The sequence below is a fragment of the Eulemur rufifrons genome, chromosome 18, assembly GCF_041146395.1.
Source record: "Eulemur rufifrons isolate Redbay chromosome 18, OSU_ERuf_1, whole genome shotgun sequence".
In the NCBI taxonomy this organism is placed as follows: Eukaryota; Metazoa; Chordata; class Mammalia; order Primates; family Lemuridae; genus Eulemur; species Eulemur rufifrons.
The window spans coordinates 12,557,589-12,582,850 of record NC_091000.1 but is presented as its reverse complement, the minus strand read 5'-3'; the positions used below and the strand labels follow the sequence as shown (position 1 = coordinate 12,582,850).

The window sequence follows — 25,262 nt, the reverse complement described above, 5'->3', positions numbered from 1 at the left end:
TCTCAGTTCATTGCCAACTCCAACCGCTTGTCCCCTCACGTGAGTTTCCTTCCTACGCAGGCTCCCAGGTGGATCCAGAGCTCTGGCCTGGTCACTCCTTCTCTGTCTCTTGAAGACATTCAGGGGACGAGATCCAGGCTAGACTCGAAGCAAGAGACACGGGTTCTAGTCTGGTCTACAGCAAGAGCTAAACTTTGCAACCTCAGACCAAGTCTCTTTGGGCTCAAGCTTTTTTCTAAAAACTTAGGCTGTTGAGGACTCCAAGGAGTGACTTCAAATGCTACTGCAACCTTGTCTTTGTCTTCTTTTGACCTCTGGTCTGTTTCCTCCAGAAACTCCCTGGCCTTTGCCTGTCGATGGGAAGGCGAGGCCGCTCCCTGCACTGACTACGGAGCCCGACTGGCACTTCAGCTTTGCCTGGCACGGGAAGGTGCGCGCATGTACATTTACTTTTAAAAGTATGAATCTAGTCCTTACATCCTCCCACCCCTAGTTAAGACTCAAAGTTATGATTTAAAAGGAGGGAAAAATGGCTGGCTTGAGGTAGGATGTTGGGGGTTAGAAACCTAGGCCAGACATTTCTGTTTCAAATCACATCCTTCACTACCAATTTCCCTGAGGAACACAGTTTAATTCTCGTTGGGAAATACCTAATAGACTCCATCCCCTCTGGTTTCCGTGGAGTAACCCCCACTTAGGGTTCTGGCCAGGGCAGGGTGGGGACCGAGAGGAGGGGTCCCCTGGCGCCCACCGAGGCAGTATTTATGATGCCGACCCCAATCCGTCTCCCCAGCACAGCCTGGCTCACTCTGCACCCGGAGCCTCAGTCCCCAGGCAGCTCCCAGACCAAATGGCCACCCTGGAGCCACAGATGGAAGGTCCAGGAAACTAGGTTTTTAAAGAATGGCAAATACATTTGCTTGCTTAATCACCTTGTCAGTCATTTTGCTTCCTAGCAATCTTTCTAGATCTGCTCAGGTTTAAGTCTAAGCGTTAACAGGGCCACAGTTGGACTTCTACGTGAAGTCAGGACCTCGTCTATCACATAAAGAAACAACAAATGAAATGCACAAAAGGTTGTATCAATGGGCCTGGGGGATTAACCATGACTCTTACATGTGTGAGCTTCTGAGATGTCTTTATTTTGAAATAAGCCTCCCCGGTGTAATCGACAATACATTTTCCAGAAGCTCTTCTCCTAAGAATTGCTTCTTCCTCCAGCTAAATTGCTCCTAAATTTTCCGCCCTCTGGAGCAGAGTGGCACCAGTTTTCACATGAGGCTTTTTCTGGACTCGTTTTACCTCTTCGGTGAGATGCCTGTCTGTGGTCCCATGGAGTTATTCCTAGCAACCACCAGCAAACCTAGAGCGAGTGGCAAGACCATGACGCAGCTTCAGGGTGGAATGTTCCGGTTGTGGGCCTTCCCTGTCCATGACACAAGTAGAACACAGGTTCCCAGATCTTTAGATAATTGGGGGGGTAGGGGAGGGGTGAAAATGGCAGTTGGGGAAGAAATTGCATTCTTTGTTTGGAACAAAAACCTAGGACAATATTTGATTTTGTTAAATGAATGGGGTTGGTATTTTGAGAAAATGTTTGCATTGTAAGCCTTGGAATTTACCCCACAGAAGCCAACCTCAGTTAACGTTTTCATAAGGAGATACCACTGGGAAAGGCTTGAGGCACAATATAAACCAACACTTGACTTCTAGAAGTAAAACATAAACACGAGAATAGAAACAAAAGGCCACTGGGTTTGTTCAACCCATGGGCCATGTTATATTCTTCCCTGGGATAGCCTTGTATGAGGGCATGCTTCTTTAAAGTTAACATAAGTAGACTTACACCAAGATACCCATGTTTCCATAAATATGAGTCTAGCATCCAGTAATCAGTCTTGTGTTTTTTTGGGTTTTCTTTGAGACAGAGTCTCGCTCTGTTGCCCTGGCTAAAGTGCAGTGGCATCCTCATAGCTCACAGCAACCTCAAACTCCTGGGCTCAAGCGATCCTCCTGCCTCAGCCTCCCAAGTAACTGAGACTACAGGCTTGTACCACCACACCCACCTAATTTTCCTATTTTTAGTAGAGATGGGGTCTCACTCTTGCTCAGGCTGGTCTCGAACACCTGGCCTCAAACAGTCCTCCTGCCTCAACCTCCCAGAGTGCTAGGATTTCCATCTTGTTTTTATTAAAGAATGAATGCTCCCTGAGAGCAGGGACTTCGTCTTGCTCAGTGCTTTAGCCCCAGCTCCTGGAACAGTCCTGGTTCATTCATTTGTTCATTTATTAAACAAATATTTTCAGATCTGGCTGTGTGGACCAGCAGGTACTCATCATTTATTTGTTTAAAAAGTACCTATTTAAAAAAAAATAATAAAAAGTACCTATTGCTTTCCATGGGCCTAAAAATATATTCCTCTAGGCCGTGAGGATGAAAATGAACAAAACGGTGCAAAGTTTATACCTTCCTGAAACTCAAATTCTTGTGAAATGCTACAGACAGATAAACAAACACGTAAACATAAACAAGGTCGGGCGGTAATAAATTCTATGGCAAAAGTTAGAGAAAGTTCAGGGCACTGAGAATGCTCAGAGAGTACTATTGTGTATAGGGTGGTCTGGAAATGCCTGTCTGATAAGATGATTTTGAACAGAGACCTTAGGAGAGCGCTGGTGCTGGCCTCTGGAAATCTGAGAGCAAAGCATTCCAGGCAGAGGGAACAGCAAGGGGAAAGGCTCTGAGGCAGGTGCATGCGTGGGGTGTTGGAGAAACAGCCAAGAGCTGGTACAGCTACAGCAGAGAGGGTGACAAGCAGAGTGGCAGATGAGGTCTGAGGTGCATGGAGGGCTGATGCGGTGCTGCAGGTGTCCTGCTGCAGGGGACATGGCTAACAGACAGTCCCAGCTGCTGCCCCCGGAGTCCATCGCCCTGGTGCAAGGCCTCACTGCTCCCAGGGTGACCTGACCAGTGCCGGAGCAAGGGCAGGTCCCAGAGTAGGCCTAGTCCTCTTAACAGGTGAATTTAGCTAGAGAACCCCTGGCCATCTAGCCAAAGCTTCCCAGACTTGCAGAGGGCCTTTCTACCCAATCCCTGCCCTCCGCATGTCCTTTCACCAATGTCAGAGCACAAGTGAGAGCTTTTCCTGCCTGCGCCTGCCTCCTCCCCTCTGTGCGTAACCAGCGCTCTCCCAGCACTTACTTGTGTGTCAGATTTTGCCTTGCTGTCTGCTTCCGGAAGGACCCAAACTGACAAGAGGCCACAGCAGGTCCTGTGGGTTATGGTGCAGACTGTGCTCTCACTCCGAGTGCCGGGAACACCTTGGAGGGTTCTGAGTAGAGGAATGGTATGACATGGTTTTTGTTCTACAAAGATCACTTGGGCTACTGGGGCATGGAGCACAGGGGCCAGCGAGGCTCAGGGTGGCAGCAGGGAGACCTTCAGGAGGCTCCAGCCCAGACCAGAGTTGGGCGAATGTATGAGTTGCAGTGAGACTTGTGATGCCATCCCTCTGCCCTAACTGCTCTTCCTAAACTCACTCGAGACATCCTAATCTCTGGATCCAGGCACAGCTTTCAAGATCTCTCTGTGTGTTTAACCTTTCGACCATTCCCAGCTTCTAGAAAGTGTCTCCCTGCCAGGACGCTGCCAGCTCATCCCATCCCCATCCATGGAAGGATAAGGGCTGGGGGTCAGAAGTTTCCCCCTGCAAACCCCTACTGTCCTGAGAAGTCCCTCGAAGACCCTGTCTCAAAGGAAACCTGCCGGTACTTTCCACGACACTCAGAATACAATCGAAATCTGCACGATGGTGCTGCACACCGTCAGCCTGTCCTACCTCCGACGTCGTCTCCTGTTTCCCACCCTCTGCCGGCCCATCCTTCTTGCACTTTCTCCCTGCAGCACTCGGGCTGTACCAGGCTACGGCATGGCTGCGTCTCTGTCATTACGTCCTCTGCAACTCCAGAGTCACCTCGTCTCCCCCCAGGTCCTGCTGGGCTGCCCGAGTAGCGCAGCCCCCTCCTGCCTCCCTGTCCCTCCAGTGCTCTGGGCCACGTCCCTGCACCACTTGGTGAGACGGTGCTGTCTTCAGTTCACGCGTCTGTGACCTGTCTCCCCCCACCCGCGCGCGAGCTGCGTGAGGGCAGGGAGCCTGGCGTTCTGCTCACTGCTCTATCCCAGCATCTCCCACTGCCTGACACAAGCTGGGTAGAAAAAAGTTTTTTTTAGCTAATGTTATGTGAATATACGAGTCTTTAAATAACCAACTGTATCAATATATCTATTTTTCCCAAGGCAAGAAAAGGAGCTGAAGAACAGCCACAGTGTGGCAATGTTTTCTTTTTGAAATGGCTTAGATAAAGCTGTGATAAATGTATGTCACTTGTGATGTGTCTGGCTTATGACACTTAACCTTAATTACTTGAATTTATTTTCTCAGGGTCTTATTTTCCAAAAAAAAAAAAAAAAAAAAAAAAGCTGCCGTAACAAATCCCGTTCTACACACTCTTTTTACAGTGTGACACTGACACTCCCCCGTCAAGTGATGTCCCTCTTTTTGAACGTGGACAGACTTTGGTGACAGCTTTGACCAATAGATACCAGAGAAGTGATGTTGTGTGACTTCTGGATCCAGGTCATAAAAACGCCCAGGACTTTCTCCTTGCGGTCTCGCTCCTGGGACGCGGCCCCCATGCTGTAAGGCAGCCAGTGGCCACACGGAGGGGCCACCGGTAGGTGCAGGTGCTGACAGCCCTGCTTAGGCCCCAGCCCGCAGCTGGCACCCATGGCCTGCAGGTCCTTCCAGCCTCGGGTGTCAGGTCACCCCCAGCCTTTGAGCTGCCCCTGCTGGGGCCACAAACAACAGAGGAGAGCTTTCCCTTCCACGGCCACCCAAACGGCAGATCTGTGAGCTGAACTAGCCACTCTTGTCGTTCTAAGCCACTTAAGGTTTGAGGCTGTCTGCTGCCCTGCAACAAATAACCGATGCAGCTGCTCACATCAACGTAAAGAATATACAGTCCAGATAGAAATGCCAAAAAGAAACTGCCTGTTTCCAGAGAATAGTTTCACTTGGGAAGGGAGAGATTTGGGGAACGAAAGGAATGGATATAGGTGCCCGTCAGTGGTGGCTAAAATCGCGAGATAAAAGTTGATGGGGAACTTCACAGCAGAGAGAGGAGGCGGGCGCTGTCCAAGGCCACTGATGCATCTGAACACACATCGTGAGCCGAGTGACGAGACGCAAGAGGAAGTGCACAGCACCACCTGCGGTGGACTCCTGGCCTGCAAGGAATCAGACCTGAGTATACTCAGACCTCTAGATCGATCTAGGAGTTTGCAAGAAATACAGGAGAAGAAGGAACATGTTAATGACACCAGGAAGATATAATCAGCTGAATCCAGAATACATGGTATTTTCAAACAAATGACCCAGTTTCCTCAATAAATAAATGGAGAATAATTAATAAACCAAATGGAGGAGAACCATGACAGGTCAAAGGACACCCAGAGACATGACCAATGCCAGGCATGGGTTTTGTTTGAGTGCTGATTCAAAGAGACCACTTGCACAGAGGCACCTTTGAGACCACCAGGGAAAATTGAACACGTCCTGGGTGGTAGATGACACTCAGGAGTTATTTTCATCCTGTTGGGTGTGGTAACAACAGTGTGAGCTTACTGAAAATTCTTCCGGACCAGAGACAGGCAGAGAAGTATTGATGACTTACAGGATGTCGGAATTCGCTTTAAAAATGTTCCAGGGTGGGGAGGAAGACACAGGAACCCGGGTAGAACACTGTTCTTGTTGTCACACTGGTTTTGTACACTTGAAAACTGCTACAATAGAGTTTTTAAACTCTAAGCCCTCCAGGAGAGGTTGACTTGGGCTGTTAGCACTTTCAACACAAACCAGCGCATGAGATTTGCCATGGCGGGTAGGCTGTGGGGCCAGGAGCAGAGCAGGACAGCTGAGGCCTGGCACTCAGAGGCCACCCACAGCCGAGGCCCAGGGCACTGGTCTGCAGAGGTGCTCAGGTGTCACCCTCTGCAGCCAGGGCCCAGCCCACGCTCTGGAGGAGGAAGGCAAGGCCGCCAGAAATGTGACTGCCACGGGCAGAGCAACCAGGAAAAGGCAGAGGAAGCAAGCGCAGAGGTCCACAGCCTGCTCCCCTAGGCAGGGAGGAGGCTCCGCTCCTGCAGGCAGAGGCAGGGGTGGACCAGAAGCAGGACTCAGGGCTCTCCTCCCACCCCCTGTCCCTGTCACCCCCTTCTTGTTGTCCCCTGGCCACACTGCAGCCTCAGTGTCCCTTTCCAGAGAACAGTCATTACATCGGGGACGTTTCTTCCCAGCTCAGCTACCAAGAGGAAAGGATTCTTCCCACGGAGCTTGGACCCTGGAGCAACAGGGTCACCACGGCAGGGGTATGGTTCCCTCGCTGGCCTAGCTGGGGCCAGTCGCCCACCCTCTGCCCTCTCTCAGAGAGTCCTAGCCTGGGTCCTAGAAGCTCCTCAACCAGCCCCCATGGGCTGGAGGGGCTGCACCAGTACAGACCAAAGAGTGTTGGAAGTTAAATGTCCACTACAGTGACCATCCCAAATTGTGGTTTAGAAAAAAAAAAAAAAAGTCACTGGCCTCAACCAAAAGAGAAACGAAGATATGAGTGGGAGAATGAGGATGTGGGAGAATAGGGTGACACTTAAAATGACGACAGTCCAATGCTTTGGCGAGACAGCAGTTCACGTTTGCTGCCCTGAGGCACGGGTCCCTGTCTCTGCCTGCAGTCTTGGCGTCCTTAGCATATTCCCAAGCAGCCCTGAGCCGTCAGTCCTCTGGGGCCTTCAAACCCGGAGGCGCCAAGACAAAGCGCACGAGGCTGGTGCAGCCCGCGCGTGTCCGCGGGCCGGGCGCGGCGGGAGCGCAGGTGCGCGGCGCCGCCAGCAGAGGGCAGTGCGCGGCCAGGCATCGCCCCGGTGGGGCGCGCTCAGCGGCCCCAGCCCTGTAGCTCTCTGAATTTAGGAAACCTTCAGATTCTCTGGTCCTGGGCAAGGCAGACGGGGTAGTGCCTTTTTTCTCTTCCGTCAAGGGGATGTGAGACTTTGCCTCAGAAGATGGTGTAAATACCAAGTCAGAAAGCTGCAGCCCAGCCCCACCCTCCCTGGAAGCCGTGCTAAAGTGCGTGGTATTTGGTAGGGAATTTAGGCGTTGGCATGCATTTACCGAGGCCTACTACGTGCCACACATCCTGCAGGAAGGTATGATCATCTCCCTTTTTCAGGTGCAGAGCCTGAGGCTCACTGAAGTTTCCTGAGTCGCGTGAGGTCCGGCGGTGCGTGCCGGAAACAGGATGCAAACTTTGGTCTGGTCTGTTGGGCTCCAGCATTTGTTCCACGGGGCTGTTGTGATAGGTTCTGAGTTCCTGCCGGTTCACACCCTACCTGATGCTTCTGTTTTTAACTCAAAAAGTTCCCCTATTCTACTACTTGGACTGGGAAACTCAATACGTCAAAAGGATACTTCTTGCACCTAGCAAAGTGACGGTTGTTCGCTTGGGTTACTCTTTCACCCCTAAGGCAAATTAGATTTCAACACAATTTATGTATGCCAAGAGCACGTGAGAATTATATACACAAATCATGAAGTGAGGCACGGTGTCCGCTCCGAACATCATCTGCCCAACTGCTGATCACCAGTGGTCAGTAATCAGGGCGTATGAGCCGTGGCTGCCGGGATCTTAACTCCTGAGTCTTGGGAGGCTGGTCTCACTCGTTTATGGGCACACCTGGGCCCGGGCAGTGAACTCCCACAGACCAGCGTCATCCCCACCTTGCAAGTCCTAGCGATGACAAAACTAGCCACGCCAACAAAAACATTTTCTTCCACTTGTTTCTTACTAACAAAGGATTGGGGGATGAGGGTTGGTCAGTTGCTGGGTTCACACTCGATTGAGCTGTTTGAAGTCACTGATGAGCTCTCATTCCCAAACACCTGCGTTTGATTGTTCCCTTTCAATTCCTGGCATTCATGGTAGCTCCAGTAATATTTTGGTATCTGATCCTTTTTGTTAAAGATCAACCATTGGCCATTCCACACCAGTTGAAAAGCTTGATTGGAGAACGCGGCTTGGATCCAAGTCTTAAATGTGCCTCTCTCTCTTTTTTTTTTTTTAACTGAATTAAACTCCCTATCTTCACCTCCCACCCCGGCCCCGGGCACAGGTGGGGCAGCTGGAGAATGAGAGCAATCCCTCTGCCCTGGCATGCGGAGAGCTCCTGTCCCGGGTGCTTTTAAGGGAAGAGCATGCAATCCCCAAACCCCACCCGCAGGCAGACAGTGTGGGAGGGGCTGGAGCCTGGTTTTTGCCAAAGTCACCATCACCGTGAGTGTGAGGAACACAGCCAACCTGATGCTCGTGGAGAAGAGGAGGGTAGGGTGGCGCTGGTTCAGGGCAGAGGTGTTGGTAGAATTTCATATACGGAAGGATAAGTGCCCCAAATAAGAAGTTTCTCCCTCCAGACATCTACCATCCTTTAAGAAGCCCCCAAAAGAACTCAATAAAATGGAAATGTGTCTCAAAAGAGATTCCATTTTAAATTGAGTAGTTAATTCAGCTCTTTTTCAACTCTGCACAGAGGTGAGGATGGATTCGTGTGGAAATTTCTTTGCGATTCCATAAAAATTAGCTTTCCAAAAGTAAAACATGTTTAAATAAAAATTTCAGAATTTATATTTTTGTTTTTATGCAGGAAACTCATTTTTGTTTCTTTTCTTGTATTCTAGTTGTTAAATCATCGTGCCAAGCTAGTGGGCATTGCAGAAAAAGAAAACAGTGCACTTTTTTTAGTCTAGTGACCTCAAAAGCAATGCGTGTGAATGTCTCCAATCAAAAATATCTCTCCTTTTAGCATTTTGGGGTTATTTTTGTTACAGTCCCTACACTTCACACTGTAATCAAAGCCTGTTATCTCGGTCTTGCAATATTTGTGCCTCAGACTCTAATCACAACTGTGTCTGGCACATACATCAGTAGTTGCTTTTAAAGATGTGCAAATTGTGAGCTTTTCTTTCAACTTAATCTTACATATTTCATTGGAAACCACTTCTTTAACATACCAAAGTCTCTCTTTGAACGAGTTAAGAAAATAAAATTTATTTCTCAACAGAGGTGATCTGCAAGGCAAATTTCAATTAGTAAGTTAGGTACTTTGAGCAATGCAGGGTTAATTCTTTCAAGTGTCTTGGGTTATAAAATAGTTATTTGAAAGTTCACTAATCCAAGCAGGGTCTAAACTAATCTTTACACTTTCCAAATTCAAGGAAAAGTACTGAGAGCAGTCTCGTAGTGGGAAAGTCTGACTTATTTAACATTCTCAAGCTGCCTGGCTCTGAATCAGGTATATAAAGTTACTTCTTGGAACTGTGTCAATTTGAGATGATATATTAATATATACATTAAGTCTCTAACATGCACTCATTAACTTGAGATCCCCGGATTTCAGAACTTTGGGAGCCTCTCTTTCCACAGCTGGCCTCCTTCCAGAGGAAGAGGAAACCTAGCATTACTGTCTGCTTTGCTAATGTCCCTGTCTTCAGAGGTATTTACTGTAAACGGGCATGATAGCGATTGGAAGGGGTAAGAGTATGTCTGGCATTCTGGAGATCTGTGCCCCTCCATGTGGTTACTTTGCTGTTAGTCTCAGAATCAAGCCTGACTTAAAAGGCAATTTCTATGAAAAGGACCAACCCTGGGTGAGCCCATGAGGCAGTGCCACACTGGAGGGGTGCAGGTGGGCGCTGGTGCCGGCAAGGCAGAGTCTGAGTCGCAGAGGCCTGGCTGGGCCTGGGGCTCTGCCCTCTCCCCAGCTGCAGGGCTCCAGCCTTATCGCTCAGCTCCTTCCAGCCTTGGTTCTCCCACCTGCAAAATGAGGATGCTACTGTCTATCTCTTAGGCTTACATTGAAGACTAAGCTGCAAGTGTAAGGCGCCTAGTTCCAGCCACATGGAGGTGACCAAGGACTGGTAACTATTCTTATTATTAAACTGATCAGCAAATTCTGGTCACATTGGTTTCGGCCTTTGCTCCCAGGTTGTGACTTTCACCCCTCCGGAGTCCCAGGTAAAGAGCTTCTCAAGCGCTTCCCTGGGATCTTCCTCGTGGACTGACATGTTCCCCCGAATTCATCCTGTCCTTGTGGGTGGAAGCCTTACAGATTGCATAACAGCTGCATAACAACAGCAGCTTCCCTTTCTCGGGGCTTCTTACCTGCTGAGAACTGTAGTCCGCGCTGGTTCATACAAGCTTGAACGAGTCTGGATCCAGGCTGCCTGCGTTTGAATCCTGGCTCCATGACTGGTGTGAGACTTTAGGCAAGTCACCTTCTCTGGACCTCAGTTACGTTACCTGTAAAGTGGGGTTAACGTAGTAGTACTTATTCCCTAGGCTATTGCAGAGATTAAATGCTGTCTTAGTCTCCTGGGCCTAAAAGTGTCATAAAATGGGTGGCTTAGAACCACAGATGTTCACTGTCTTACAGTGTGGAGGTCAGAAGTCAGAAATTAAGACGCAGGCAGGGCCTGCTCCCTCTGAAAGCTCTAGGGGAGGGTCCTTCTTTAATTCTTCCAGCTTCTAGTAGCCCCAGGCATTCGTTGGTGTGAGGATGGCTGTCTTCCCCCATGTCTCTTCACACCTCTTCCCTCTGTGCGTGTCTGTCTCTGTGTCCAGATTTCTCCTTTTCATAAGGAAGCACACTAGTCATGTTTGATTAGGTCCCATGCTAATTACCTCATTTTAATTTGATGACATCTGTGAAGGCCTAATTTCCAAATAAGGTCACATTGTCATATTAGGGGTTAGGACTTCCATATATTTTTTGGGGGGAGACACAATTCAACTTATAACAGTTATGCTTAGACAATACCTGGAATATAGCAAGCATCACGTATGCATTAACTACTTTCATCTTAATACTCACTGCAGTCTAGCCTAGGAGATAATAGTATTCCCATTTTAGAGGTAGAAAGACTGAGGCTTTGAGAAGTTCAGATTTGCCTCAATTCCCACTTCTGGGAAGTGGGAAGACCCCTACCCAAACTCGTCTGTATGATGACATTCCTCTCATCTCCCCACTGTCCCCACCGTGTCCCAGAGGTGGGCACATCACCCACAGGGGGCAGGGGTGGTAGCTGGAAAGACATGTAAGAACTTGGATGTCTTATGTTCAATTTCAAGTTCTTTGCATTGTTCTCTGTCTTCCCCTCCTCACTCCACTGAAGCCCCAGTAAAGTTCACTCTACTCAGGAATATTTCATGTGAGGGGGTTTCTTTGTGTCGTATAGCAAAGGGCTGAGTTTCTTTTCTAGGTGCCATATATTATGGAAGGAGAAGTCTAGAGGCAGAGATGCCTGCAATTATGTGAATCTCTTGTACATAATTGGGGGAATTAGGGGAATCTTTGTGGAAACAGGGTTTGAACCAGCTCATGAGAGAGAAAGCTCCAACTGACCTTGGGATTACATTTGTTTATATGACGCTCTCCTCTAATAATAACATATAAGTTAATATTAACAGTGCTTACCATGTGCTATATATAATCATATATGTGTCTATACACACACACATCCATTGTTTGCACAGTTCAGATATGCAAAAACTTAATTACCACAGTTTAGTTAAATAATACCAGTTCTTCAATAACATGATTCAAATTTCAGTTTCTGCAATATATTAACTAAAATAAACCTGGCATCCCTAATTGGAGCTATTGTAGCATAAACTATAAAAAACTTCACTGCTATCTCCTCCGTCCACAAATCACTATGCAAATAACAAATGAGTATCATGCTTAGTGGCCAATCACATCACTTCTTTCAAAGTCTGCTGGTGATTGGTTGCTGCTCGTCCATTCATTAGCTCATGCACAGACAGCAAAGTATGTTGTTGTGTTGCTTCCTTGTCTCCCAGTAATAAATCCATATAATTTAACTTTTGATACATTAGCATTATTGGATAATGCTCTAGGTCACCCTGATTCTCGTGGGAACTTGAATGAACATGTGAAAATTTGCTTTTTGCTACAAAAGCAACTTCAATAATCCAGCAAGTGGACCAGAGTCATTTTAACTTTTAAAGCCTATCATTTTAGATGTACTTTCAGACAGGTTATTGATGCCACAATAGGAGATCATGCAATTTCTTTAGCTGAGCTTTGGAAGAAATATGACGTGAAATCTGCAACTAAAATCATTTAAGCATCATGGCAGAAAGTAACACCAAGTAATATGCATGCAGGATGGCAGAAACTTTCACTGCACTGGAAAAAATTCTGCAGGATTTGAATCAAATGTAGATGGAATTATAGAAGAAATAGTTGACCAATTAGATATTGACAGTGGAGTCATTTAAGAAGCCCTAGCTATGCAGCCCAAGGAACTTAGTGAAGGTGAATTTATTGACATAAGAAAATGGTTGTGACAAAAAGGATGAAGATATCTCAGAGAAAGTGATACTAGCAAAAAAATTTCACCTCAGTGGAATTCTTGGAGATATTTCATGACATTAAAGCACAATGGATGAAATGTTGGAAACTGATCTAAACTTAGAAACCATATGGCAATTAACCAAGGCATAAAAGAGATGCTCACTCATATTGTGTTACATCTCTAGAGGAAGCAGGCAAGCTCTGTTCCAACCATTCTTAAAGTTTCTTATAAACAAACAAAAAAAAACCTCCTTAATTCTCAATATTTCTAATATTTCATATTATACTATACTAATAAATGATTATTTTATAATTTTTCATTTCCCTGTAGTTATAACTGACAGTAAGAGAATTTTTAATATTTTGGCAAAAATTTTTAAAGGTCACAGAACAATCATAATTTTTCCCACTGATTATTAAGATAGCTTTGTATGGTTTCAGCTTGCATGGCCATTTATATGATCTCACACTGCCATGCAAAAGGAGGACTGTATATGTATATATCTCACAATAGCTATTATTAAGCCCATTATTCAGATGTAGAAATTGAGGCTTCAGAGAGTCAAAACTACTTATCCAAAGTCATGCAGACAGTAAATAGTAGAGCTTGTATTTGAACCTCTGCAATCTGACTCCAAGACTTGTTCCCTTAACTGCTGTGCCATGGTACTCTCCATACCAAGCTGTGAGCCAGTCTAAGACAGGGATCATATCTTTTGATCTTTATATGCCTAGCCTGTAAAAATTATTTAACAAATGTACACTGAGTGAATAAAAAAATAGAACAAATGAAGCAAGGAACTGTAAAAGGAACTGACACTTACTGCTTGAAAATAATGATAAAAAATTAAGACTGAACACTATCAACCTTATAAATATCCATTGTTAAAGAAAAATTTATTTATGACACTTCTTAAAGATGGCACGGCAGACTTTCTTCAAGGCAGAACCATTCAACAGGTATAGAGACCGCTGCAATGGAGTCTTGCAGTGGGGAGAGCATCGGGCTCTACTCCAAATACAACAAGGACAAGTGGGGACTGGTAGCCAAGAAGTAGGGTGGGGGCAGTGGTGGGAAATTACTATGAGGAAACACAGGGGTAGAGGGATTCTGGCTACGTCAGCTCAACAGAACTCTTGCTGGAGACAGATAAGATATTGAGGGTGGTCACATACCAAGGATGGAGGGTTTTCACTGAACCGACTTGGCAGGATTCTTGCTCATACTGGCCTCTACAAGGACAGAGAGGGATGCCCAAGGTTGAGTCTAGTCAGGCAGAGGGCTTAGGGGAGCCTGATTCAAGCTGGTCAAGGAGAAAGACTTTGTGACCATCAGTTACAGATAGGATGGACGGATCCTCTATTTTCTCATATAGTGTGAAGTCCAGCCAATTCTCAGATGTTTGAGAACTTATAATAACATGATACAGAGGTTTACCAGTCCTTGCCAAGAAACTTCTAGTGATGGTCATTACATCAGAACACACTTGAATAAGACTCTGGGGAATAAAAACTGAAGGTGTCACATCCTGTCCTGTTCATGCAGCAGTCCCAGGAACGGGAACTGTTCCAGGAGCTCTCTCTGAGAAAGGCAAACTTCAAAGCACCCACAGTTGTCATTTGGAGAAGGAAGAGCAGAAATAGACATTCCTTGCATCGTACTGGAAAACCACCTGAGATTTGTGGTTTGTGAGGATGTCAGAAAAGTTTCTACTCAAGCCTTGAGCAGAGGGTCCAAATAAGCAAACCACAGCAAAGCTCTGTTTGGAAAGCACAAACCGCAGAAAAATCAAGAAGAGTTGCAGATGTGTAAAAATAGATACGGGTCAGGCAGGAATATGGAGATGAGAGCTTGTGGGCTGCGGAAGCTGGTACATTGTGTTGTGTTCTGTTCTGTTCTCTCAGCCACCACTACCCAGGCAATAAAACTGAAAGAACGAGAGAGAGAGAGACAGGGTAGGTAGGGAGATCAGCTTAAGAGCCGAGACTGCTGCAGACACAGGATGGCAGCTTCGTGGTGCTCGTGGGCAGGAAATCCAGCTCTGCCGCGAGAGAGGATTCCAAGCACCATCCTCCTGCTGGCTTCCAGGGAAGGCAGCCCTTCCCAGAGCAAAGGGAAGGCCCTGGGGACTAGGGCACCCTCCCAGCTCAGCCCACCAAAAAATAAAACCAGCTTGCTAACTAGGAGTCTAAGGGGACCGTCTTGTTTAAAGAGCGTCACCCTACAGAAGCTCTTTGATAGAATGTTCTTTCTCTCTCTCTCTCTCTCACACACACACACACACACACAGAGTCCAGTCATACAACAACTCTTCAATCCACAGGAAGCTCCTTATAACTGTCTACCCAGATAGCAGAGAACCAAGGAGAATGAGAAAGTCTGGACACGTTAGGGTCCAGAGTGCTGTGTTGAAAAGAAGATGGAATTTTACCAAATGATATTGTGGGGCTTCTGAGATAGACGAGAACAGATTATAAGAACTTTACAAATTATTTTTGGTTGCTTCCTGCTTCTCCGAATGCAGCACTTTGTGAACACCATGTCTCAGGAAGCCCTCACTTCCCTTTGGGTCCATGCATTTCTCCTAAAATGGTCCCAACAGTTCAAACTTGGAAGCAGAGATCCCTCTACCCCTCCCACTCAGCATCGCTCCTGTTCTTCCCATATCCGATATCCCAGCCCTCCTGGTCCTTCCCTGGTGGCTCATTCAGAGACTCTTCTTTGGTAGCCGACGTCTGTAATGCTTTCCACACTCCCTTCCGATCTTGTGCTGCCGCCATTGCCGTGTCCACTGGCTCCAGGCGAGATGCAGTCCTGCACTTAGAGAGCATCTGCAGGGAAAGGCTGTCCCTGAAGGAGACATTTTCCTGTGCATATTACCGTGATTACCTTGCCTTGTGAAAAGGATGAGTAAGCATCGTTAGGGTTGTAAAAATTTTTGATATGGAGCGCATCATTTTGAATAAAGAAAATAGATAAGAACTTTTACTCATAAGGGGGGCTCTCTTAATATTATTAAATGTTTATATACTGAAAAAGATAGTATAGTTGAACCAATAAGAAGTAGGCCCTGACTTTTCATGAGTTAGTTAGAATATAACAGGAATTATCCTCAGCAACAGAGCGGGATCACCGCGATTCTCAAGTTACGGCAGCAACCCTGTCTCCTTCTCAGCCCCAACCCCAGGAGAACCCTTTGTTGAGTAGTAAATGACAAGCCACTTGAGGATGGGGACCACATTTATTCAGATTAGAATCTCTGCACCTATCACAGCGTGTTAACACATAGAAAAACATTTAATAAATGTTGGTTGAAGGAATGAATACAAGTAATAAGTTCTTTAACCACCGGAGAAACTGCTCCACGTTTTTATTTTATTTTATTTTATTTTTAAATTTTATTAGTACGCATGTGAAAGCTTTGGTCAAGATCAAAACACTAGCCCTACAGCTTTGGGTAAGAACCATTTTGTTTGGCACTCTGGGCTCTACATTCAGAGCATGGTTTGTGGAATGCCTGGCTTTCTGGGATGAAATAAAAGGTTTGTCTTTATGATATTTTTAGTGTGCAAATTTTTCAAAATTGTACTTTATGGCTTCTCTTTGTTTTTGTTTAAAAATAAAATGGTGGTGGGGGGAGAAGATACAACAACAGCAAAACAAACACAAAAAAGCCACTTTGATTCAGCACAGTGAGGGAGCGCGGCGAAGCATGTTTCATTTTGGTGCCAAATGACGCTCTCTCAAATTGCAGCAATTTTTGATGCACTTGCCAATGTTTGTGTTATTTTTACTTTAAAGATGTAACAGATTGCTCCAAAATAAATAATTTAAGCATAATGTTTCAAAAGAGTCCAAGCGCTCGCGTCTCTCATTTCTGGTTTGTCTTCTGGGACTAGGTTGCGCCTAACAGAACCAGCCCTCATTGCTATATAGGACTCCGTTTGCAGAGTTGTTTTCTGCCTTTGTTTCTCAACGTTGAATCTATTTTTCACCATTGTGTTCCAAATGTCACAGGTTGTAGCATTGTTCAGCGCTGAAGCGACAGCTCTTATCCAAGGAAGGAGAGAATAAACTCTGTAACAGCTAGATTTCTGGTCTCACGGGAGTGGGTTTGGAAGATGCAGAGAGGGCTCTAGGGTGAGCACTTAACCCAAGTCTTAGGAGAATCCAAGCATTTCCATTCTGATTCATATTTAGACTTCAAGCCCTGCACACAATGTCTTCATTGTAACTTAACTAGACTAGAGAGGTTAACTTCAAAATGACCCCACGCTCAACCAAATTAGTGGCCATCTCAATGGATTGTTTGCCTTAATGGCAGAGTTTAAGAAAGATGAAACATCTCTCATACTAACAACAACAACAAAAAAATCGAAAGCAAATCTTTATGCTGTTCTGTTCCTCCTAAAGGAGCATGAATCACTTTTATAATCAGGAAACAAAGATAAAAATGAAAAAGACCAGCACAATAAACCGACAGTTTTGGGTTCTCGTTGATACAGGCCGCCATTGTGAGGTCCACCAGATGGTCGGGAACTACATGTGGGACCCCAACACCAACATGTCCTTTGACATCGGTGTCAACACAGAGAGCCTGATGCCTCTCTGGTGGAACGGATCGGAGCCTCTGTGGGTCACTCTGACCAAGGCCAAGCGGAAGGTCTACATGTACTACTGGCCAGGTGAGTGCCGACCTCAGGCCCCCCAACCCGCCACATCTCAAAACACCATGGAGTCTCCGGGGGCAACCGGTGTAGAGTTACTGTTTGAATACCAAGCCAGGGTTTGGAAAATGGGATCTTTATTTAAGAAATATGTCTTATGGACACGTTTTACACATTTTTGTTTTGAACTCGCTAACATCAGACCAGACACAATGCCATTTCTTGATTCCCTTGGGTCAGCAACACTACTGCAGGCTACCCTGCCTTTCTTTCACGTGCAAAATTTTGTATATACAGGAGAGATCAGTTATAGGGTGCTTATTTGCCTTAACAAAGAATTTGGTGCACCATTTCTAGAGATTTTTGAGCTCCTCTGAAAAATATCAATATTCAAAAGAGAATTCAAAGCACTCATATCTTTTGGTGGTGCATTAAATGAAGTCCCTTTGGATTAAGACTCCTCCTGCGTGCACCTCAGATCAGCGAGGTGGGCAGTCATGCAAACTGCTGTATCCTCGGGACGCTCTCAATTTTGACAGTTTCATATCTTTCATTAAGGATGAGAGGATTCAGCGATAACAAAATAATAAGCTTACCAATGTCTTTCCATGGGTGGGATTTGCTCTTTAGGTAAGTGGACAGTTTGACTTTCCCATGCACCTGGCTGTAGACACTTTCCCCTAATTCTTGATAGCGTAATACTGGTGGTCGCCGTTGGGAAGAAGATATCAGGGGAGGCCTAGAAAAAAATCAAGAGCAGCCTGGTAGGAGGTGGGAGAAGCAGCGGAGGGGGCCGCGCTGGCCTGGGCTGGGGGCAGCGACTGCTGATGGCGTTGTGAGAGTGCGGCGGGCTGTGGGGCGGGTGGCAGGGAGAGGGCAGAGAGGAGACGGGTGAGCAGGCCCAGGCTGCACCCAGATGGCCCGTGTTGAGGGCGTGGAGCAGCAGGAGTCTGGAGGATGGTGCCTGGGGGTGGTCCTGTGGAGAGGAGCACCAGGGCTGTGCCAGCTCCCGCAGGAGCACGGAGCACAGACAGATGGAGACCTGGAAGGCAGCCCCACAGCCCGGCAGGGGGGGAGGCTGTGGAAGTGGCCCGGCTGGCGACAGCATCCCGGGGTGAGCTCGCGAGGGCCAGAGGAGGCCGCAGGAATTCAAAACTGGGCCGGAGAACAGACGGACACAGGCCGGCTCTGCCAGCTGAGTCGCAGGGGAATTGCTCACGGTTCCTTCAGGAGACAACTGGGATTCTGTCCCTGGCAGCCACCTCGGCTGACATGGGAGCCTTCTGAGCACAGGAAGGGTTCGGAAGGACTCCGTGACCTAACGAGGAGACTCGACTTTGCGTAGAGGCAGACGTTAGATTAAGGAAGCAAGTTGGTTCATGGGCCAGGCTGATCGGGCTTGTAAGAGGAGCCGGGCTCGGGGTTGAGCCCAGTGTGACACAGTGTGAAGTGAAAATATTCTGCTGCCCTTTGTGCACTCTCGGAGGTAGGACTGTCCCCAAATGCACGCATAGGCCTAGCAGTAGAGGGCATGGATCGGGCACCACCTTAAAACAAATCCAAGGTCTATCACCATGAATCAGGGCCATCTTCCACGACATCAAGTTAGTTTAACTTTCTCTATCTTGGAACCTCAGTTCTTCATGCTCCGAAGAGCATCCCGCTCTCACAGAGCCTGCCCCACACCCCACAGGCCTCCTCCACACATGAGCTCCTGTCGGGGGCCTTTTGGATAGTGGGGATGCTGGTGGCAAAGAGTGGGGAGGTCCCAGAGAGGGACGGTCGCTGTATTTCACATTTCTCTCTGCAGCCGGTCGGAGCATTATTCCGTACCTCATCTTGGAGACTCTGACTTTATATATCACCGAGTATCTAAAAAAATCTGAAAGCGAATTTGCATGAAAAATATCTTGTTGCTCCTCCAAAATAGCTCCTTAAGGGCAAGAAGGGACCAATCACTTCCTTTGATTCACAGTTCCACAGCTAACGTGATGTGACAAAAATGCCTTAAGATCTCTTAGTGTGTTAACTGTCAGGAGGAAAGAAGCTAAAAAGATAGTCTCCTAGTTTCCTCAGTGACCTAAATGGAGACTCGCTAAAGATCTGGCTGTGTTGAAGTCTTCGTAGAAACGGAGTAAAAAGTCTCTGTCTCTTAGTCTCCGTCCAGTCCTTCTAAACTGAATGCACAAGCGGAGCTCGCTGAGAGCCCGCTGCCCCACCTGCCTGCAGGACTGCCCTCTCCCTCCGTCCTTCCTGGTGGACGCTGTGGGACTCCTGGTCACTGCTGCTCTTTCTCTGTCCACCTTGGTCCCTTCCAGCCTTAGTCACCAGCCCTGTGAGTGCTCATTAGTCTCTGCAAGATTAAGTGAAGTGCAGGGGCATTTCTTCTAATCATGATTTGATTTTATTTTTCTTCTTAAATCCTCCTCTTCATTCTCTGCTCTCCATAGGACGTTGCACAGAGCTCTCCATGAGGCCTGGAAAATCATTGCTCCAGTGAGCTGGGGTATGACACTTAGCGTCTGGCCATTCAGTCAATATTTAGAAGTGCAATTGGGAAGTGGCGGTAGTGCACGTCTTTCTGACAGGTAGATAAAGCAGCAGGCTGAGAATTGATCCGTGGCGAAGACTCCAAAATGCCCCCCCTTAAGTCTTCAGACATTCAGTGTCATCAACAGACCCTTTAGCGCTCCACCCAATGGTGCCATTGAGTGGAGCACAGAGAGAGGCCTCAGGAAATGATCCTGGGCCTTAAATCAAAGTTTTTTTTGGACAGACCCCAGAAATCAGCCAGAACTGTGCAAGGGACCCAACAGTGTTCTGCAAAGGACAAGAGCTGAGTGTGTGCTGTTCGCTAAGTTTATTTCTCCACCCCATCCTTCCAGTTTGATGACAAAGGAATTTTATTGAGGGAGAGAAGGAAGGGGCTCCAATATATTAGACAGCAACCCAAAGCAGAGAGGGATGACTCAAGGAAGGAGGAAAAATAGATAATATGGGAGGATAATTAGATATTGTATGGAAATAGAGTTTGATTTTCTTGGATAATCCATGCTACCTTACATGGTGGCTGCAGTTTTTAAGTTTATTTTCATAGCTATCATAAAATACAAAAAAAGAAAAGGAATAAAAAATAACAACCTTTCAAGAGTCTGTGGTGAAAACTCTTGGGGTTCTAGGTTCTGCACCTTTCATCATGCACTTTGCAACGTCAGCTCCCTGCAGCCAGCAGCCAGGACTTGGATGCGACCCTCACATGCCCCTGGGACGGTGCGGAGTGTGGGTCTGGGCTCTTCTCCTGGCTTCTTCTTGTCCTGGGCAGGTGTTCAGAACAACAAGGCACCTTCTGTGTAGGGAAAGACACGTTTCCACCTGGCCCCACTTTCCAGAAGTGGGCTGGGTAGGGAGTTAAGGGGTAGGGACACGGCTCGGCTCCTGTCAAATTTTGGTTGTTATAATCACGGCGATTTCATCTAGAAAAGTAAGAGGCACGTGTTGACTACTGGTGAAGAATTGTGGGTCATCTGCAGCCGCTTCCTCTCTCTTGCCCTGCTGGGTCGCTGACAGTGTTCCATGAGGTCTCAGGCACAGGGGAAGTTAGGAGCCCAGCACCGCTCATGCAAAGGCATGAATTAACACGACAGCTAGGTCATTGCCTCTCTGCACGTTACACCAGACATGGGGATAAAAACTGGAATTTTTTTTCAGGCGAATATGTAACACTGCAAATATAAGGGATCTGGACAGTCACTAAATTTTCCAATAATATCACCAGTTTGACATTAGACTTTGAGATTTATGTAATTTTAGAAAAGGAAGAGGCCTTAGTTAGGGCATAGTTTGCTGGCTCTTATGCTTGTAAAAACTTGATCAAAACTGTGGATCTCCTTTCTAGAAAAATACACCCGCATACGCTATGCTCACAATTTCATGCTCACATAATATAGGAGACTACAATGATGAGGACTGCCGAGTGGTCTTTGACGTGCTAACATATACATACCTATGATAGCTAATTGATTTGACTTTTTAATGCAATGGAAACATGTTAAAAACTCATCAAAGTATCAAATTAAACCTAAGCTCCTGTAATTAAAGTTGTCTGGCAAGGGTAGGCTTGGGTCAAAATTCTGTAAGACTCCTTGGGTTGAATTCACATTGCATCATTTCCTCTGTCAGTAACTCTGGCAAGGTCTGCATTGCTCTTTTCTGTGCCAGCAAGAGAAAGATCACAAATTCGCATTTCAAGTGTGAGATTGTCTCCAAAAAAGCGATCTTCAAAAGAACTGTGCAGGGTTTCTGGGCGTTGACCACGTCTGCTGCAGAGAAATTGAAGAGGTGCTGCCCCTCCGGACTGCCGTCTGCAGAAGCGATGTCTCCAGCATTCGAGCATGGACATGCCCACACCCAGCCTCCTTTTGCAGGATGGTATCTCGGCCAAAAGAGCACACAGTTTTTCAGCAGCATCCACTATGTTGATTAGAACGTCTTAAAGAGCAATCCAGGGACGAACTTCCATCCTTTACAAATCAGGGCAAATCCATTTCTTCACAAAACATCTTTAAAGGGTGTGACTCGAGGCCCTGGAATGGTTCTCAGAAGACAGCTGTGAGCAAAAGCAGACACGGGCTCGCCTCCCCCTGCAGCCCATCCAGTGAAGGAGACAGGGGATCTAGTATTTACCCAAATAACTGTGAAGGCACGATTATTAAAAGTGCAATAATGAAAAGTATACTGTGTGATGACATCATCAGATAAGGGGCTGGTTCCAGCTCAGAGGGTTGACAAAGGTGTCCCTGGAAAGTGACAAGAGTCAACATCTGAGAGGATGGGTGTTGGTGAGAAGGAGCATGCAGACTGAAGGTCCTGGAAGGGGCGAGGACGGCGAAAGAGGGAAGGCTGGGCGTGGTGTGGGCAAGACGGAGAGGGGCTGAGGCCAGGCTCTGGGAGCCCAGCTGAAGAATTTATTCTTCTCCCGAGAGGAATGAGGAGTCACTGGAAGGTTTCAAGGAGGAAAGTGACAGCATGATACTTGCATGTTGAAAAATTCACCCTGGCTGCAACATGGAGAAGGGGACGGAGGCACCCAGGGTGGACGGAGGAGGGGCGACTGATCAGTCAGGAAATTATTGCACGAACCTGGACTCGGCAACACAGGTGGCGAGAAGTGGAGAAGTGGCCTGATTGGAGGCATCCTTAGGGGCTGGAATGGCCAGGACCCGGTGGTGGACTGGGTTTGGGAGTGAGGGATTGAGCAGCGACAGGCATGGCCCTGGACTCTGGCTTGCAGAACGTGCGGATGGTGATTCTTTGCTGAAATTGGGGCAGTCTGGAGGCAGGGGGACACTGGCTTGGAGTCGACTCTGGGATGTTGAGCCAGCAGGGCTGGAGCTCGGAGAAGCAGGCTGGAGATAGAAAGGTGTGAGGGAGGTCGGCGACGCGGCGGGTGTGGAGAAGCTGGCCCAGGAGAGCACAGACGTGGAGAGAGAAGAGGGTCCCAGACACAGCCTCGAGGAAATGTGGCTTTTACTGACCAGATGGACGAGGGTGGGCCTGCGAAGGAAACCAAGAAAGAGTGGCTCAGACGCCGGAGAAAACACAGAGGCGCTGTGACAAGGAAAGGAAAGCAGCGTCACTTTCTAGGGAGCCATCTGACGAAGGGCCCGATCTCATATGAGAAAGCGATGCCAGTTGACATCTGTTGACACACACTTGTCACAGAGCCCCCAAGAAAGCGCGAGAGGAGCGGGCATCGTGGGTGCCCAGTGCTGCTGACGCCATGGGGTCCGCGAAGGGAGCAGCCAGATTCATTAACCAGGACGTCACCGGCGAGCTCAGAGCTTCGTAGCTGTTTAATTTATTTAACATTATAATTTCTGCGTTTTTGGTAGCAAAGACGCATTGTTTTTATAGCACGAGAAGCGACTTGGGTTGTTTCCACTAATTTCTTGACATTGCTAGTCAAGCTCTGGGAATTGGCTGAAAAGGAACTGGGAAAGACACAAGAAAGAGAGGATGGCATGAGTAACAGCAGACAAACGAAACCAAAAACTGCCAAAAAACCCCCACTAAAACCAGAGAATTGTAAATATCCCTTTTAAAGAAAATCATTGTTTTGACCAAATTGGTTTGTTAACCAAATTATTTTCATCCAAATTGCTTTGTTCCAAATTTATTTCAACTCAACTGCAGGTCACGCCATATATCTTGGGCAAGTCACTGGCACCTCTGGGTCCATGGTGACACATTGAAGATCACCTACCAGGGGTTTTCAAGCATTTACCTGCCCTCGACTTCCCAGGGTGCTGAGGGGGAGGGGATGGCCGGGACGCCTTTGGGAAAAGGGTTTCTCTGAAAAAGAAACTTGGAAATCCGCTGGTCACGCCGTTGACTGATACGTTCATTGTGTGGTGGTTTTCCTGTGTGGCCTACGCACCAGGAGACACAGACTCACGTTTCCTTGCAGCTACGCTGTGGCCACTTCTTTCTGAATCAATCGAGAATGGAAAACAGACTATGTCATCTCATGTTTTAGTGTTGAAGGAAAAAAAGAGAAGAAAAATGGAAACGGATAGAAAGGGAAGGAAGGAAGAAAGAAAAGAGGGAAGGGAGGAGATGAGGAAGGAAGGCAGTGGGTGGGACAGACGTCCCTGGGGTGAGTGAGTCACAGGTCCAGTCGTCCAATGCGCCTGAAGCAAGGTTCTGGGTGACGGCAAAGCGCACGAGGGAACTGTGTTTGCAGGGCTCCTGTCACTGCAGCACCAGGACAGTGTGAAGGTCCATTCTCAGGCCGCTCACCCCCTTGTCCCCTGGCACAGCACCTGGCCTGCCCCGCAGGCAGCACCCCCTCCCCAAGGCTCTCTGAGGCCCCATTTCTCCAGAGCTGTCTGTCCGCTGCCCTGAGCTGGAGATTTCAGCTGGGGCTGGTGACGTGGGACCTTGGCCACACTGTACTGCATTCTAACAGTCCTCAGTGCCTTGCTCATTTAAAGGAACAACCAATATGGGAATTGTAGCCTTCAGGGTAGGACCCATCGCGGAAGAAATGCTTGTTCTGCAAGGTCAAGTGCCAGCTACAGATTCTGGCGACCTCTCTCTGGATTGATCTTGGGGTTCCAGGTGTTCTGCCAGCTCGGAGCTTGTGTGGGGTCCAGGCTCCTTCCCACGGAGAGTGCCATCTGGCCCAGAGCAGAAGCTGGCGTGGGAGGCCAGGGGCTGGGAGCGGGAGCCCCACCACCTCCATGTGCCTCCCGCCTGGTGCAGGCCCCGCACTCTGACCTGCAGCCTCCCTGGGCGGCCTGGGCTGCCCCAGTGAGGACCCCTTTCCCAGCAGGGGCTCTCCAGAGGACCCCAGGGAAAGGCTGCTCCCTGCCGCCTCCCTCCGCAGCTCTACAGGGCTGAGGAAAGGGAAGTTCAGAGAACAGGCAGTAGGAAGTGAGCGAGCTGGGCTGCCACAGCTGTCTGACTGCAGCCCCAGGCGAGGGCCCAGTACTGTGACCTGTGTCCTGCCCAAGTCTGGAGAGGGCCTGGGGCTGCTGGCACCTGCTGGCCTTCCCAGAGCATCACCTGGGAGTGGCAGCTTCAGAGGGGAGGGGTCCTGGCCAAGCGAAGAAGCAGCTCTAACCAGGCACATCCCGCATTAAGTCAGTCCTCAGCCAGGGATGCGGGAGCCCTGGGCTGTTGGTGGCTGGGGGCCGTCCTGAACCCTTTCCACACTGTCTGGCCTCCTCCTAGGCCTCCACCACATTCTCTGTCATCACCAGACACCTCCTGGAGCAAGAAAGGTGGGTCAGGGGGCTGGTGCTGTGCCTCTCCTGGGTCTGTGGGTCACTGGCCATCAGATCCAACGTTTGTGGGAGAGATTTTGCCATGGTGGGACACAGAGGTGGCACTTTAACCCCACCTGAGCCGCTTGTGTTCAGAGACACCTGCCCCTCCCTGCTGGTCCCTCCCGCTCTCCCTACCGTTTCCGGCACTTCGCTGGAGCACTCGGGGAACTCAGGCAAGGGCATTTAAGGAAGGGAGGCAGAACATGGATTCCAGATCCATTCGGCCACTTACCCACTGTGAGATCTGGGGACAGTCACTCGGCCTCTCTCCATCCCTTGCTCCTC

The 25,262-nt window shown here is 48.0% G+C and overlaps 1 protein-coding gene across 1 annotated transcript in view; it reads left to right on the top strand.

Annotated features, from left to right (window-relative positions):
- ENPP6 (ectonucleotide pyrophosphatase/phosphodiesterase 6) overlaps window positions 1–25,262 on the top strand; it is an 88,164-nt gene that overhangs the window by 17,624 nt on the left and 45,278 nt on the right. Inside the window, exon 2 of the mRNA XM_069493479.1 lies at window positions 16,987–17,166. Coding sequence (XP_069349580.1) covers window positions 16,987–17,166 — 180 coding nt within the window. The remainder of the gene's footprint in view (window positions 1–16,986; window positions 17,167–25,262) is intronic.